Genomic DNA, 12,201 nt, shown 5'->3' with positions numbered 1-12,201 from the left:
GAAGGAGATTTTGCAGCAATAGCAGTGGCTAACACTTAAATGTTAAGACTCATATGCAAAAGAGGTCTATGACATTCTGCTTTGTTTTATTACACTCATAGTGAAGGTTTGTTGCTAATTGTTCTCACCACTTGCACTATGTTGGGAAGAGAATTTCTGAGTAAACTGCTTCACTGACTGTGCCTTAATGTAAACATACACTTGTATATCCTTTCTTATATCCTAACAAAGGTAGCTACATATAGCTGTATATGCATTTTAGCAAGAATAAGAAATAAGAAGCTGCAAAAAGCCACAGTTGAGAAGCCACATAGGTGAATGATTTTTGCAAGTGTACTTGCAGGGATTAATAGGACATGTACTTCTGAGCGTATTCTGCAGATAAATTACACTGGTATTCTTTTTTTTTACAAAAAGTTCACTTATTTAAGTCTAATTCCAGACTTGAAGTTTTTACATGTTCTTTGGACATTGTTTTTCTGTGCAGGCTAAGTTGTTGCAATAGCAAGCTGCTCATCTGTTAGTACATTGTGCCTGTGCTTGCACTGTGGCCCACCTGCTTTTTCTACAGTAGTTTTGCTTTGCATGTTTGTATACATGTAGGAAATAATTATTCCTTAGAGTAGTTCATGCTTTCCAGTGTTCTAGTCTCCAGATATTTAGGAGTTAGTACAGGCTAATAGTTTTTTCTGTCAGTGATATTGTATTTTATTTATTGCTGCTGCCAGCAGCAATATGATGGCTTTTATAACTCCATTAGTCAAAATAGGCATAGTATGTTTAAGATTCAAATAGCAAGTGTGTTACAGATTATTTTGATTTGGTGTTTCTTTTAAATCCAGCAATCTGACTGCTATCTTCAGAATTAATGATCTCATTTTTAAATATTGAGCTCTTCTCAAAGAAGGTGGATGTCTAGTCATATCATTTTTATATTGTTAAATGTGAAAGCCTGTGCACTGTATGCAGTTCATAATGCTTCTGGAAGGGCTAATGGAGGAAGTTATCAATAGTGGAAGACACTATTTTTTACTTCTGGACTTCCTGTGCATTTAAATTAATCTTCTGAAAAGTGAAAGGAATGTAATTATAATTGAAAATCCTTCTCGGTCCTTTATAAAAAGCAGGAAGGAAGCTCTCTAATGGCAGGTTTGAATATGCAGGATATGTTACTTTTGAGTAATGATAATGATGAGGTCGCTCTGTGTTAGTTGCAGTAATTATTGATTTTTTTTCAATCATCATACTTAATAATATTGGGAGGGAGACTGAGCCAAACTTTACATTTTTTTCATAGAAGGGTGGCTGGCAAGGTGTTTTATTGTTTGCTTGTGCACATCTGCCCTCCCCAGTGCTATAAGGAGATAGAGGAGTATTTGTCAAAGCTACTAAAAAGCATAAAGGAAGAGTTTCAGAGTTAAGTTGCTTTTGCAAAGGATGGTAAAAATTTTAACAAGTCAACATGAAGCAGATGTATTCCATGTTGAAAAGTGCTTAGGAGATTAATACTGTTGAAAGGAGATGCCCCATCAAAAGGTTCTCCAGACAGTATATTAAGTTCTAATGTCATAAGTTTTTTAGGCATATCAAGGGAGGAAGAAAACCCTGCAACTGTTCTGCCAGTTTGTGAAGGCAGTGAGAAGTATCCAGGTAGTGTGGAAGCTCTTTGGGATTGCTTCTGCTGAATATGTGCATTATAGAAGGCCCAAAAAATTATGGTGCTTGTGGGAGCATGGGGCTTTCTAGTCAAAGTGCTTTGTTTATTCCCAGATAGAGGTTTCTGTGAACATGTTTGTTAATTATGTGCTTCTTTCCATAAAGAAAAAAAAATCACTGATCTAATGCTAAGAATAGATATAGGGGCATAGACAAAAAGTTGTTTATTCAGTATCATGTCTCCAACACTGGGCAAGGGTAATGTGGGCAACATGGGGCCAGCATAATGTGGTATTTCCCCAAAATACTTTTCTGGCTTCCAGTTTTTAGTTCAGATATTTCCTCAAATATGGAGTCTTTATATTAAATACCCTAAATGGGTTTAATTTTTCAGTTGCTTTTTTAGTGTGTGTGCACTGGTAGCTTCTAGCAGCAGGGAGTCCTGCAGGTTAACTTTGTGTTATAAGGCGAATTGTTGCCTTTTGTTTGTTGGAACCTGTCACACAGCAATGCCACTTACTGCTGGCTAACTCTTGTGTCAGGTGTGAAGGAGCAAGCAGTCCTAATTTACCTTCTTTCCATACTAGTTTCAGCCTTCTAGGGTTTGCAGGTGTAGCCCTCCAAAAGCAGAGAAAACTATGTGTAATGGGACTAAATGCATGTCTAAAATTGTATACTAAAATTATTAGAACTTAAGTTTGCTCATCAGTTTGTGCAACAGTACAAAATGTAAAAGTGGCGGGAGTATGCTGCATTCATTCATGCTTGCATAAAACTGGGCAGTGTGTGTTGAGAGAGGGAGGGTTGAGTGTGTGTTTATGCAGAATTGCTGTTTGGCTAATTTTTGTCAGTCTGATTAATTTGAGTTTGATAACACACAAATACTGCTTGTAAGAAGGCCAACGATCCTGTCATGTTATTTTCCTTTCCTAGCTGCGACAATTAGTTAATATGTGCATCAACCCGGATCCAGAGAAGCGACCAGACATAACCTATGTCTATGATGTAGCGAAACGTATGCATGCACACACTGCGAGCAGCTAAACAGACATCAGATCATGAAGAAAACAGCAGAAATAACCAAGTACTTTAAACAAATCATCCCACCTCTTTGTGCTACACAAACGTAATTATTTGAAGCTTACTGTTGTGCTTTGAATTGTAAATTTATATACAAGCTTTGTTGTTTTCTGTTGATTTCTGTTTTTTTTTATTTTTTACTAACTTGCAGGTATACAACAGGTTTAAATATGTAAAAAGTAACTTTAAAAGATATCAAGAGCCACTGTTTTCCATGTTAAGTGGGTTCAAGGTAATTTTCTTTAATAACAAAATTGTATTCGGTTTGGCCTCAGTTCTAAAACACAGTTGCACTTTTGCACATGATACAGATATTAGGCTTATTATCCAGAAGCAAAATGTCTGAATCTCTCTCCTTTTTAGTAATTTATGGAAGGTATGAATCAGCCCAGTTATCTTGATTTTTAATCTTTGTTCTAAGAGGAACATGTTTATTATAGAGGGTTATTGTATTTTATATTGAATTGTAGTTTTCAGTTCTCAGTGTAAGAGTAGACAGGTGATAGGATTCTGCTTGCCAAATGTGATGGGGAAAATAGTTTTAGGAAAAATGCCATGCTGATATTTTTGGAACATCCCTTTTTATTTTGTTTTTCTCTCATAATGCACATAAAACATTTGTTGGAGGTTTTCTGGGAAAATTTGAGGTGTTGATTCTGCGATCTGATCGCTTTCAATAGGCTTGTGCAGCACTTCCCTGGGGCAATAGGAGTCTGCATAGTTACGTCTTAAAACCATGCAGATGCTTCTTGAAGCAAATAAGATTCTTTTGAGGCTATCGTTTGTGAGAAGGTTGGATTAAAAGACATGGTCTTTTACAGCTTCCCAACTGTTTATATATATATGTCACTGTTTGTAGATTTTTGTGTTTAAAATAATATGAATGACCTTTAGTTATATTTAATTTTTTTTTCTTAAATACACAAATATTTTGAAAAAAATATTATAGTGTAGTAGTATAACAAATTATATTCTTCATGAATATGTGGTTTTGTATACTGTAACCTGATCATTAGTTTTCTATTTAGCAGAAGTAATTTTTAGCTTTTATGTTGAAGAGAAAGTTGCCACTTCTTTATTTGAGAAATAAGTATGCAAAATGTTTTATAAATACATTATTGGTTGAAAAGGAAATACAAAATATTTTTGTTGGATCTTTTTGGATATGCTTAAATAATATTTTTATTGTTAAGGAAGGTGCCTTGTTTTTAAATGTGGTAAATATGGATAATGGATTGAAATTTCTTGAGTTTCAAGACTGAATGTTTTATACAGAACTATTAACGCATAATTATAACCAGTGATATTGTTAAGAAGCTGTTAGTTAAATCTTTTCTCTTATGTGGGAAAAAGAAGTTAGTTCAAACAGAAGCAGTAGTATAAATTGTGTATGCAATCAGTCCCTGCATTCTCAGTTTTGTTTTGTTTTTTCTTTCTCTGTGCAGCTTTCATTTTTGATTTGCTATAGTGCTCAAAAAATAAAAATCCAGCTGCGGGGTTTGTGGATGAAATGTTCAAGCTTGATGAGGGTTTTTTCTGGTTTTATATTTTTAAAACTGCAAATACTATGGAAACTGTGTTTGGCAAAATAGAGGGGTTTTTAAATAGTATGTGCCAGATCATCAGCTTTCCGTAATACTTTTATAAAACATTTCTTTGTGTTTCCAGATTTTGTAGAATGGATCTTTAGGGTTTTTTTTTCTAGCTTCTGTGTATACTTAATCTTGCAGGACTTCGGTGGAACAATTTGTAGGAGGAATTATTTGAGAAACCTTGGTTTGTGTCTAGTAGCCTTTAGATTTGCTTTCACTTATTATCTGATTATTGAATTTTAAAAATTACGGTTATATTCTATAATAGTAGTCCCTATATCATAGAACAAAATGGTTTGTATTGGAAAAGGTAGGACAATACTCGCTTGACTGACAGGATTAGCTCTTAATATGCACAAGTACTCAAACTAATTTTTTTTCTTTTTCTGAAATATAAAACCACTATAAAAATCACTGAAAAAAAACCCCATCACAGTCAGGCTATTTGCATTAATCTTTGCATCAAGTATTGAACTTTCCCTAAAAGAAATCTAATAGCTTATTATTATTATTATTATTATTATTATTACTCCTACTGTCTTGAAGGATACATTGAGTAACGAAATAGAGTCAAGATTTAACAGATGTACATACTTTAGCATTTAAATGTTGTTGCTGGTTTTTTAGTATTCATGATTAAATTTTGTGCTGAGGAAAAGTTGTTCCTGTCTGAAAATCTGTAAAGGGAATGGTACAGCTGACTCTGGTACCAAACTTTATAATGAAGAAGCCTGTACAGGTTAGTAGAACTGCTTGTGTAACTGGGGATTGTAGAATCTATCCATTAAGTAAACCACCTGGTAACATGAGAATAAGTCTGTTATAACACTCCCATGTGTGTGATACACTTATAAAATATTTTCTTGTATAAAACACCATTTGCTTTTTCATATGTTGTTGATGACATTTACACTATTTATTTTGGGCTATGGCATTACATGCTTATTTTCTTCAAAGAGAATGTGTTATGTTTCTACTCAAAATGTCTGACTAGTTCCTCCTTTTATTTCAGTAATGTTACAGTATTAACTTGCTTCATGAGTGAACTTCGTGCTTTGAATGACATTGCATAAAATCTTTGCCTTGTCTTGAAAGCTTCCCTGCTGTGCAGTAGTCTAATAGAAATAAAATACACAGATATTAAATATACTGTAAAGATATAGTACTTCTATGATACTTTCAAACTTGTTACAGATAAATATCTATGTTACAGTATATACTACCCATTTTGTGAACAGTTTACTGCTTCTGGTAGTTGATTATAGGTGAGTTTTCTTGACTGTAAGAAAAGATAGTACATTAAAAAAATCTTGTTCATACTATTTGTAAAAAAATTATCTAAAAAACTACATTAGATATACAATCATAGAATAGTTAGGGTTGGAAAGGACCTTAAAATCATTCAGTTCCAACCCCCCTGCTGTGAGCAGGGACACCTCCCACTAAACCATGTCACTCAAGGCTCTGTCCAGCCTAGCCTTGAACAGCGCCAGGGATGGAGCATTCACATATAGTCACAGTTAACCCAAAAGAGTTGGGTTCTTGGCATCTTAAATTTCAAAATCTAGTTATTTTCAAAACATACAATAATATCTGAAACCCATGAGAATAATAAAGAGCTCCCAGTATGGCCCCAGTCCTGTGAACTTTTGTTTATAGGTAGGTTGTTTTTATGTAACTTCAGTAATTTTGAGTGAACCTGGTGTATGAACACGAATAAATAGTAATTAGTAGGGTGTACAGAAATTATGTGCTCACCTCATTTTTTATACTTGCTTTGTGTCAGTGGTTTGGTAGCAGGGAATAATGGGATTTTTTTTTCCCCTCTTCTGTTGCACTCTAATGATCCAGCTACCAGTTGTACAAGCGGGCAATAGAAGTATGTAATCTTTTTGTAATTAACAGAAACTAAGAACATGCCAATCTACCAGAAGATGAAATATAGTATTAGAAGCATCTAAGAAAGCCACAAAGTCAAATTCTTGACAGAGACTTGGAAAGAAAGGACTTCTTATGCCAGTGATTCTCAGATACCTCTGCATGGGACCTAAAATCACTGTGACGTTTGTTTTCAACAATCTGTCCACTTAGTCTCTGTCTTTGCCACTATAAAGCAAGGTGGGAATCTTAATGGCTGAATTTGAATGCTGGTGGCGAATGCTGTGTCAGGTATTTGAGCTCCTAGGAGCAGGAGCTTGATGTGAAGGAGAGTCATTGAAGGCCTTCACTGTGGACAGTTAATTTAATCTGGAAGTAGAGGTGCTGGATAACAGAGTTCAAATCACAGATTTCATATAATTTTTAATGTTCTTTAACAGTCAAAAGTTTTTCCAAGTCTGCTGTATCCCTGTATCATCTAGCCAGTGGCAGTGCTGGTCTTCTGAATTTCTGATCTCTGTTTTGATCTGGGTGAAGAACTAAACATTTCTGGCTAGTAATACCAAAGAAGGAAATGCAGGTGCTGAGCATGCCCATTGAAGTGTTACTTATGTTTCCAAACTGCAATATTAATTTTAAAGGTTCTTGTTTGAACTTCACATCCTTCCCTGAACCTTTTTTTAAGAGCTGATGCTTTTAAAAAATTGTTTCACTTTCAGTTCTGGAGTTCTGTGATTCCTGTCATCTGTTTCATCACTCCTGTTGTCTGCTGTCCTCACTAGTTTTCCTAGTCACCATTAGTTTACTACTTTGTGACTTTGCTAAACTCAGCCCATTTGTGTCTTCTCAAATTTTATCCGTCACCATGGGCAATCCCTATTTCCCCCCAAGCCCCAATAACTACTTTAACTCCATTGTTCTTCATTCTGTTTTTCCAGTCTGATGCCTTTGATTTCTAGTTTTAGACAGATTTCTCTCACTGCTTCTATCATTCCCATGACCTTGTCTTTACTAAATACTGTTCACTTTATTATCTCTCATTTCTAAATTCCCTTTCTCTGATCACTACCTGCTCTCTTTCAGCTTATCTGTCTTTCTCTTTTCTCTACCCTGTCACTCACTCCTTTTGGGATCTCCTGTCTATTAACCTTTCTGACTCCTTCACTCTTCTCAGCTGCCTCCTTCCTTCATTGGGCTTACTTCCTTTGACTCATTGGTCTTTATTTTCATCTCTGTCTGCTTCTCTATACATGGTTTCTTTGGTTGTGTTTCACATTGTCCTGTCTCCATTCCTGTCCCCAGACATTTTTTCTTTTAATTTATGAATTTCCATTCCTGCCTTTCTGAATATCCCTAAAGAATATGTCAGCCCACACAGCTTTGGACTCAGCTTTGCTTAACCTGTTCTGATTCTCTTTCCAAATGGACTTTTAACCATTTTTATCCCACTTCCTTTCTCTTGTTGAGCTTGCTTGTGGATTTGCTGTTCATTTTGGTACTCTATTCATTCTTGATACAAAATGTATCTTCAAAACCAAACCTGATACTTTGCGTGCTAGATCCTTTTACAAACTGTTTTTCATTATCAGAATCTGTTTCTGAATTGGGCTTCTTTCCCTCTTGTATGTACAGGTTTGCCTTTTCTATTTCTGTATCTTTTATGCCTCTCATACCTTAAATTGAACAATTTCTTCATCTTTAAAGCCTCCTCTTATTTCCTTCATTAGCAATCAAGTTTCTGTTTCCTCTGTCTTGAAGGGAATGGCACCTGTCAGCCAATTCTCTTTTTAATTCTTTGCCCTTCTAGTCTCTGTTTGTCATCCACTAATTTCATGTAACTGAATGTGTTCATTCCAGTTTGCTTCCAAGTTTTTGGCTTTACACTGTAATTTGAATGGCCCCAAAATCTAGTGCTTCCTTTTGCAGTTTATTTCTTCCATAATTCTGTCTCTGCACAATTCCTTGAGTATCCAATTACAGTCTTAGACCTGTTAAGATTCAGAAATTTAATTCTTCTTCCTGACTTTCTGTAAGACTGTTTTTTAGCATCCCTGACAATTTTACTTGCCTGTTTTCCAAGGCTGCAACCTTTCTATATCTGACACAGCTCCCATTCCTGCATATCAAATGTCGTATCAGATTCTAGCCCTCTTCACTGTGTTCTTTCTTATCTTTTATCTTCACTTTTTTTAATCTATGTAATTTTGACATCTTTTCTCCCTTCAAAGTTGACAGGACTAGCTGTCATTGGGCTTTAGCTGTTTCATGTGCTGAAGGAGGAATGCCACCAAATTACTATTTGGTTTGGTTTTGAGAGACTTGAGCCTGTTACCAAATTTGGTAGGGCTGGATTAGATTCTGTTTGGGCTTTGATTAGTTTTCTGTAGCTTCAGATACAAAGTTCTTGCCCTTCATTTGTTTGTATTTACTGTGTACAACTTTGCCTTGTCTTGTTTCTGCACATACAGTTCTCACTTGTTTTCTTGTTACAGCAACTTGATTTCAGTGCTTTTACATTGATTGAAATAAGAATGTGCTTAAGAGCTTCACTGACGGATCCAGAGTGTTAGGCGCAATGATCCTTTTTGTTACTGTTCTACCATTGCACTGGCTTCTCTAATTTGCTGTTCTCTGTATCTTGCTTAACTGAAGATATGCTGTATTACACTGCAGGGTAGTGTAGATACAGTTGAGCCAGCAGTAAACAAGGCAGTACTGCAAGTTCTTATGAACAGCACAATCTTTACTTGTCTTGTAGAATAAGTCCTAGGTCTAGAACTGAGCTCTGTGCTGTGCTAGGTCTAGAACTGAGCTCTGTGCTGTGCTGCTTCTCTGTCTATGATACCCTAATTTAAAGCCAAATCAGATCTGCATGTGTGGTGCACTGCATAGTTTTCTATATAGGTGTACTAAACTGACTTCACAGTTGTAGGAGGCTTTCAGATTTGGAAGACTGTATGCTTGCAGAGGTGAACTCTTGATAAATGTCTGACCTTTGACTGCTCTTAATTATCTTCATATATATGTTGATACCGAGAAGCAAAATTCTCCATAGCCTAGGAAGTTTGGGGTTTTGGGACTGTAGGATGTAGAGCTGAATGTCAGATTATTTGGTGGTGTGTGTGGGTATACATGCAGTTAATCACTGTTTATTTTCACCAGAATAATTTGTTTCTTATAGAGGATCAGTTGCTTGTTGGCACAAAACAAGACTTTTTTTTCAGTACTTTTCAGGTTTTATGTTTGGGTTTTGTTGCCAGTTTATACCATGTCATACCATTAGTTAGCGTGTTCTTCAACTGCCTTAATGATGAGTGGAGGCCTTGCACCTTTGGTCTGATTGAACTCTTCTGTTCATATGGAAATAAAAATAAATGAAGAAATAAAAATAAATTAATAAATTGAGTGCATTGAGTCCTTCCTGGTAGTTCGCTTGCCTTACATTTAAATACTAGAAATAGAAAGAGGTCTAAAACTGGACAGAAATGGCCCCCAAGCTAGAGATATTTTGGGGTTTGCTGCTTGTTCTCCAACTCCTAGCCCCTCATTCTCTGGCTTCCCTGAGGAACTTGCTGGGGACATAGCACTGCCAGTATATTGAGGGCTTATAGATACTTAGAAAGCAAAATGGTGATGCTACCTTGCTTATGTTCCTGTAGTGTCCTTTCTCAGTATGAATAGGAAATCTCCCATTTAAAAATTACTAGAAAGATCTTTGGTATTGTTACACAGTTGTTAATTGCTCTTTACATATTTGGCATTAAAGATGCATTTGCTCTTACAAAGAGAATTTTAAATCACACAAAGGCTCTTAGTTTGCTTTTTAATGTGGTGTTGGAACTCTTCTGTACACTTCATTTGCTGGTTATTTCTTTGATTTCAGTCACACTGGTCTGGTGATCATTAAAGATGAGTATTGCATTTTCTGGTCAGGTTTTGTTGGGACAGGGAAGAATGGAGGAAGTGTTCATTGTTTTGTTTGAATTTGGCTGTGTATTGTGCTTGGATCGCATGGTAGACTCATTCAGGTTGGAAAGGACCTTGAGAGAGGTCTGTAGTCCAATGTCCTGCTGAGAGCAGAGTCCATGCTGAATTCAGACCAGGCCTCAGGGCTTCACCCAGCTGGTTCTTGAAAACTTCTAGGGATAGAGGTTGTGCAGTTTCTCTGGTCAGCCTCCACCAGTGCTTAGCTAGCTTCACTGTAAACCTCGCTTGCTTTGTTTTCAGCCATAAACTCCTCAGTTACAAATTATGCCATTGCTTTTTTTCCTCCTGCCACTCCTCAGATGTCCTTTTATTGCAAGAAAGGTAAGTGAAATACTGAAACAAACAGAACTTGTTTCATTTTCTGAAACTGTTGTTGCAAATGAATAAATGTTTGTGTAGTATTTCTGCACTCTGTATGATATGCGCACTATATTCATTTACTACTTGAGTGTAAAATAAAGTTTTTGGCAGTAAAACCTGATTTAGAAGTTCTGTGATTTTTATGGCCTGGATGTTCTCAGTGTTACCTTTTAAATCTACTAGATGCTTCCTGACAGCACAGTTCTGCTTGCCTTGGTGAAGCAGGGAGGTTTGGATCCTGAACACAACTTTGTGTTCCAGTCTTCTGGAGCCTGCCTTGAGAGAAGGTAGCTTACTTCCAGGTATCAGATAGGAAAGAAGCTAACAGGCATCAGAATAACTGGTGGTTATGAAAACTCTACTTTTACTCTGATGTACTCATGGAAACTTGCCTAGAGATATTTATTAAAACTGAGTGTAGGAGGAAAATGATGGGGGGTGGAGGGAAGACAGGAGTCAGTTTCCAGAGTATTAGTTCGTTTCTTTACATTTTCCATGTGTTAAATGAGACCTCAAAATTTGAAACTTCTGACCACAAATTTACTGGAATCAAATAAAGAATATGACAAATATCTTCAGTTCCAAATTTGTCAGAAATTCAACCTTATGAGACAATTTCATTAAACCAGCAATACTGATATTTTATCATTTAACAGTTATTGATCTAGTGGTGCTGTATGATTTTTGTACTATGGCTTTTACAAGGCATGAGTTTCACTAGACCTGCTCATGGGATATCACAGCTGTCTGGCAGCTGGGGTCCTTTGCCTCATTCCACATCAGTGCAGCACAGACAGCTACAGTGCCTCCTGTAGCATTTGCTTCCAAGCAGGTACTGGCACAGAGTGAAGCTATGCATGCTGCTCTGTTCTGCTTCCCAGCATCAGCCCTGTTGGTCAGACCCTCTGATGCTGGGAAACAAGAAAGTTAGAGGTACTGCGTAAACCACATGTCAAGTTCACCAGGGTAGAATTTCTTCTGATTTTCAGTCATTTGTAAGGACTTAATATAAACCAACACACAAAAGGAGCTGCAAATGATTCAGAGCTTTTACTTTTGTGGAAGAATGCCTTAAAAGGTAAATTTAGTTTTGCAGGTTTCAGTATGCATTTTTAACAATAATTATTTTTGCTTATTCTAAGCCAAAGAATTATTTTGGAATATGATTTTTCCAAACTGTGATCTGTTAGGACTAAAATTATTTTTGCTAAGCTTTTCCTCACTGACTGGGAGAAATTCAAAGTTTGTTTTCAGAAGCACAGGGAGAGCCAACTAGAGTTGCACTGATTTCAACCCCCAAAGAAACGACTTCTTGTTTGAGTCTGTTCCGAGCAGCTGCAATGCTTCCACCTGTAGCTGGAAAGGGTTTTCTCTATGACAGAAGCTCTTCTAGACAGACATAAGTTTTCTGAGGACACCTTAAAAAGTTTAGTGAGTTTGCAAGGAAGAAGGGGTCTTGAAATGTCTTTGTAATGTTGTGATAGGCTTTGAAAATCTGGGTATCTGCAGCTGCAGTATGCCCTAGGCTGATTTCAGTGAAAAGGCTGCTTGTCGTTCCTCCTTTAGCTGAGATCTGTACTGTATGTTTGGGGACTGAAACAGTCTGGTTGAAAAATCCTGCCTTGGGTGGGAGAGATAGTCTGTGGAT

General features: G+C 36.5%; 1 protein-coding gene across 1 annotated transcript in view; it reads left to right on the top strand.

The window, feature by feature from the left end:
• The window catches only part of NEK7 (NIMA related kinase 7), a 74,219-nt gene extending 63,545 nt beyond the window's left edge, over positions 1–10,674 (top strand). The window contains exon 10 of the mRNA XM_005140958.3: positions 2,590–10,674. Coding sequence (XP_005141015.1) covers positions 2,590–2,700 — 111 coding nt within the window. The 3' untranslated portion in view covers positions 2,701–10,674. The remainder of the gene's footprint in view (positions 1–2,589) is intronic.
• Positions 10,675–12,201: the final 1,527 nt, after the last annotated feature.

Source organism: Melopsittacus undulatus, chromosome 6 (assembly GCF_012275295.1).
Source record: "Melopsittacus undulatus isolate bMelUnd1 chromosome 6, bMelUnd1.mat.Z, whole genome shotgun sequence".
In the NCBI taxonomy this organism is placed as follows: Eukaryota; Metazoa; Chordata; class Aves; order Psittaciformes; family Psittaculidae; genus Melopsittacus; species Melopsittacus undulatus.
The sequence above is the reverse complement of the archived record's forward strand: the minus strand, read 5'-3'. Positions and strand labels throughout refer to the sequence as shown.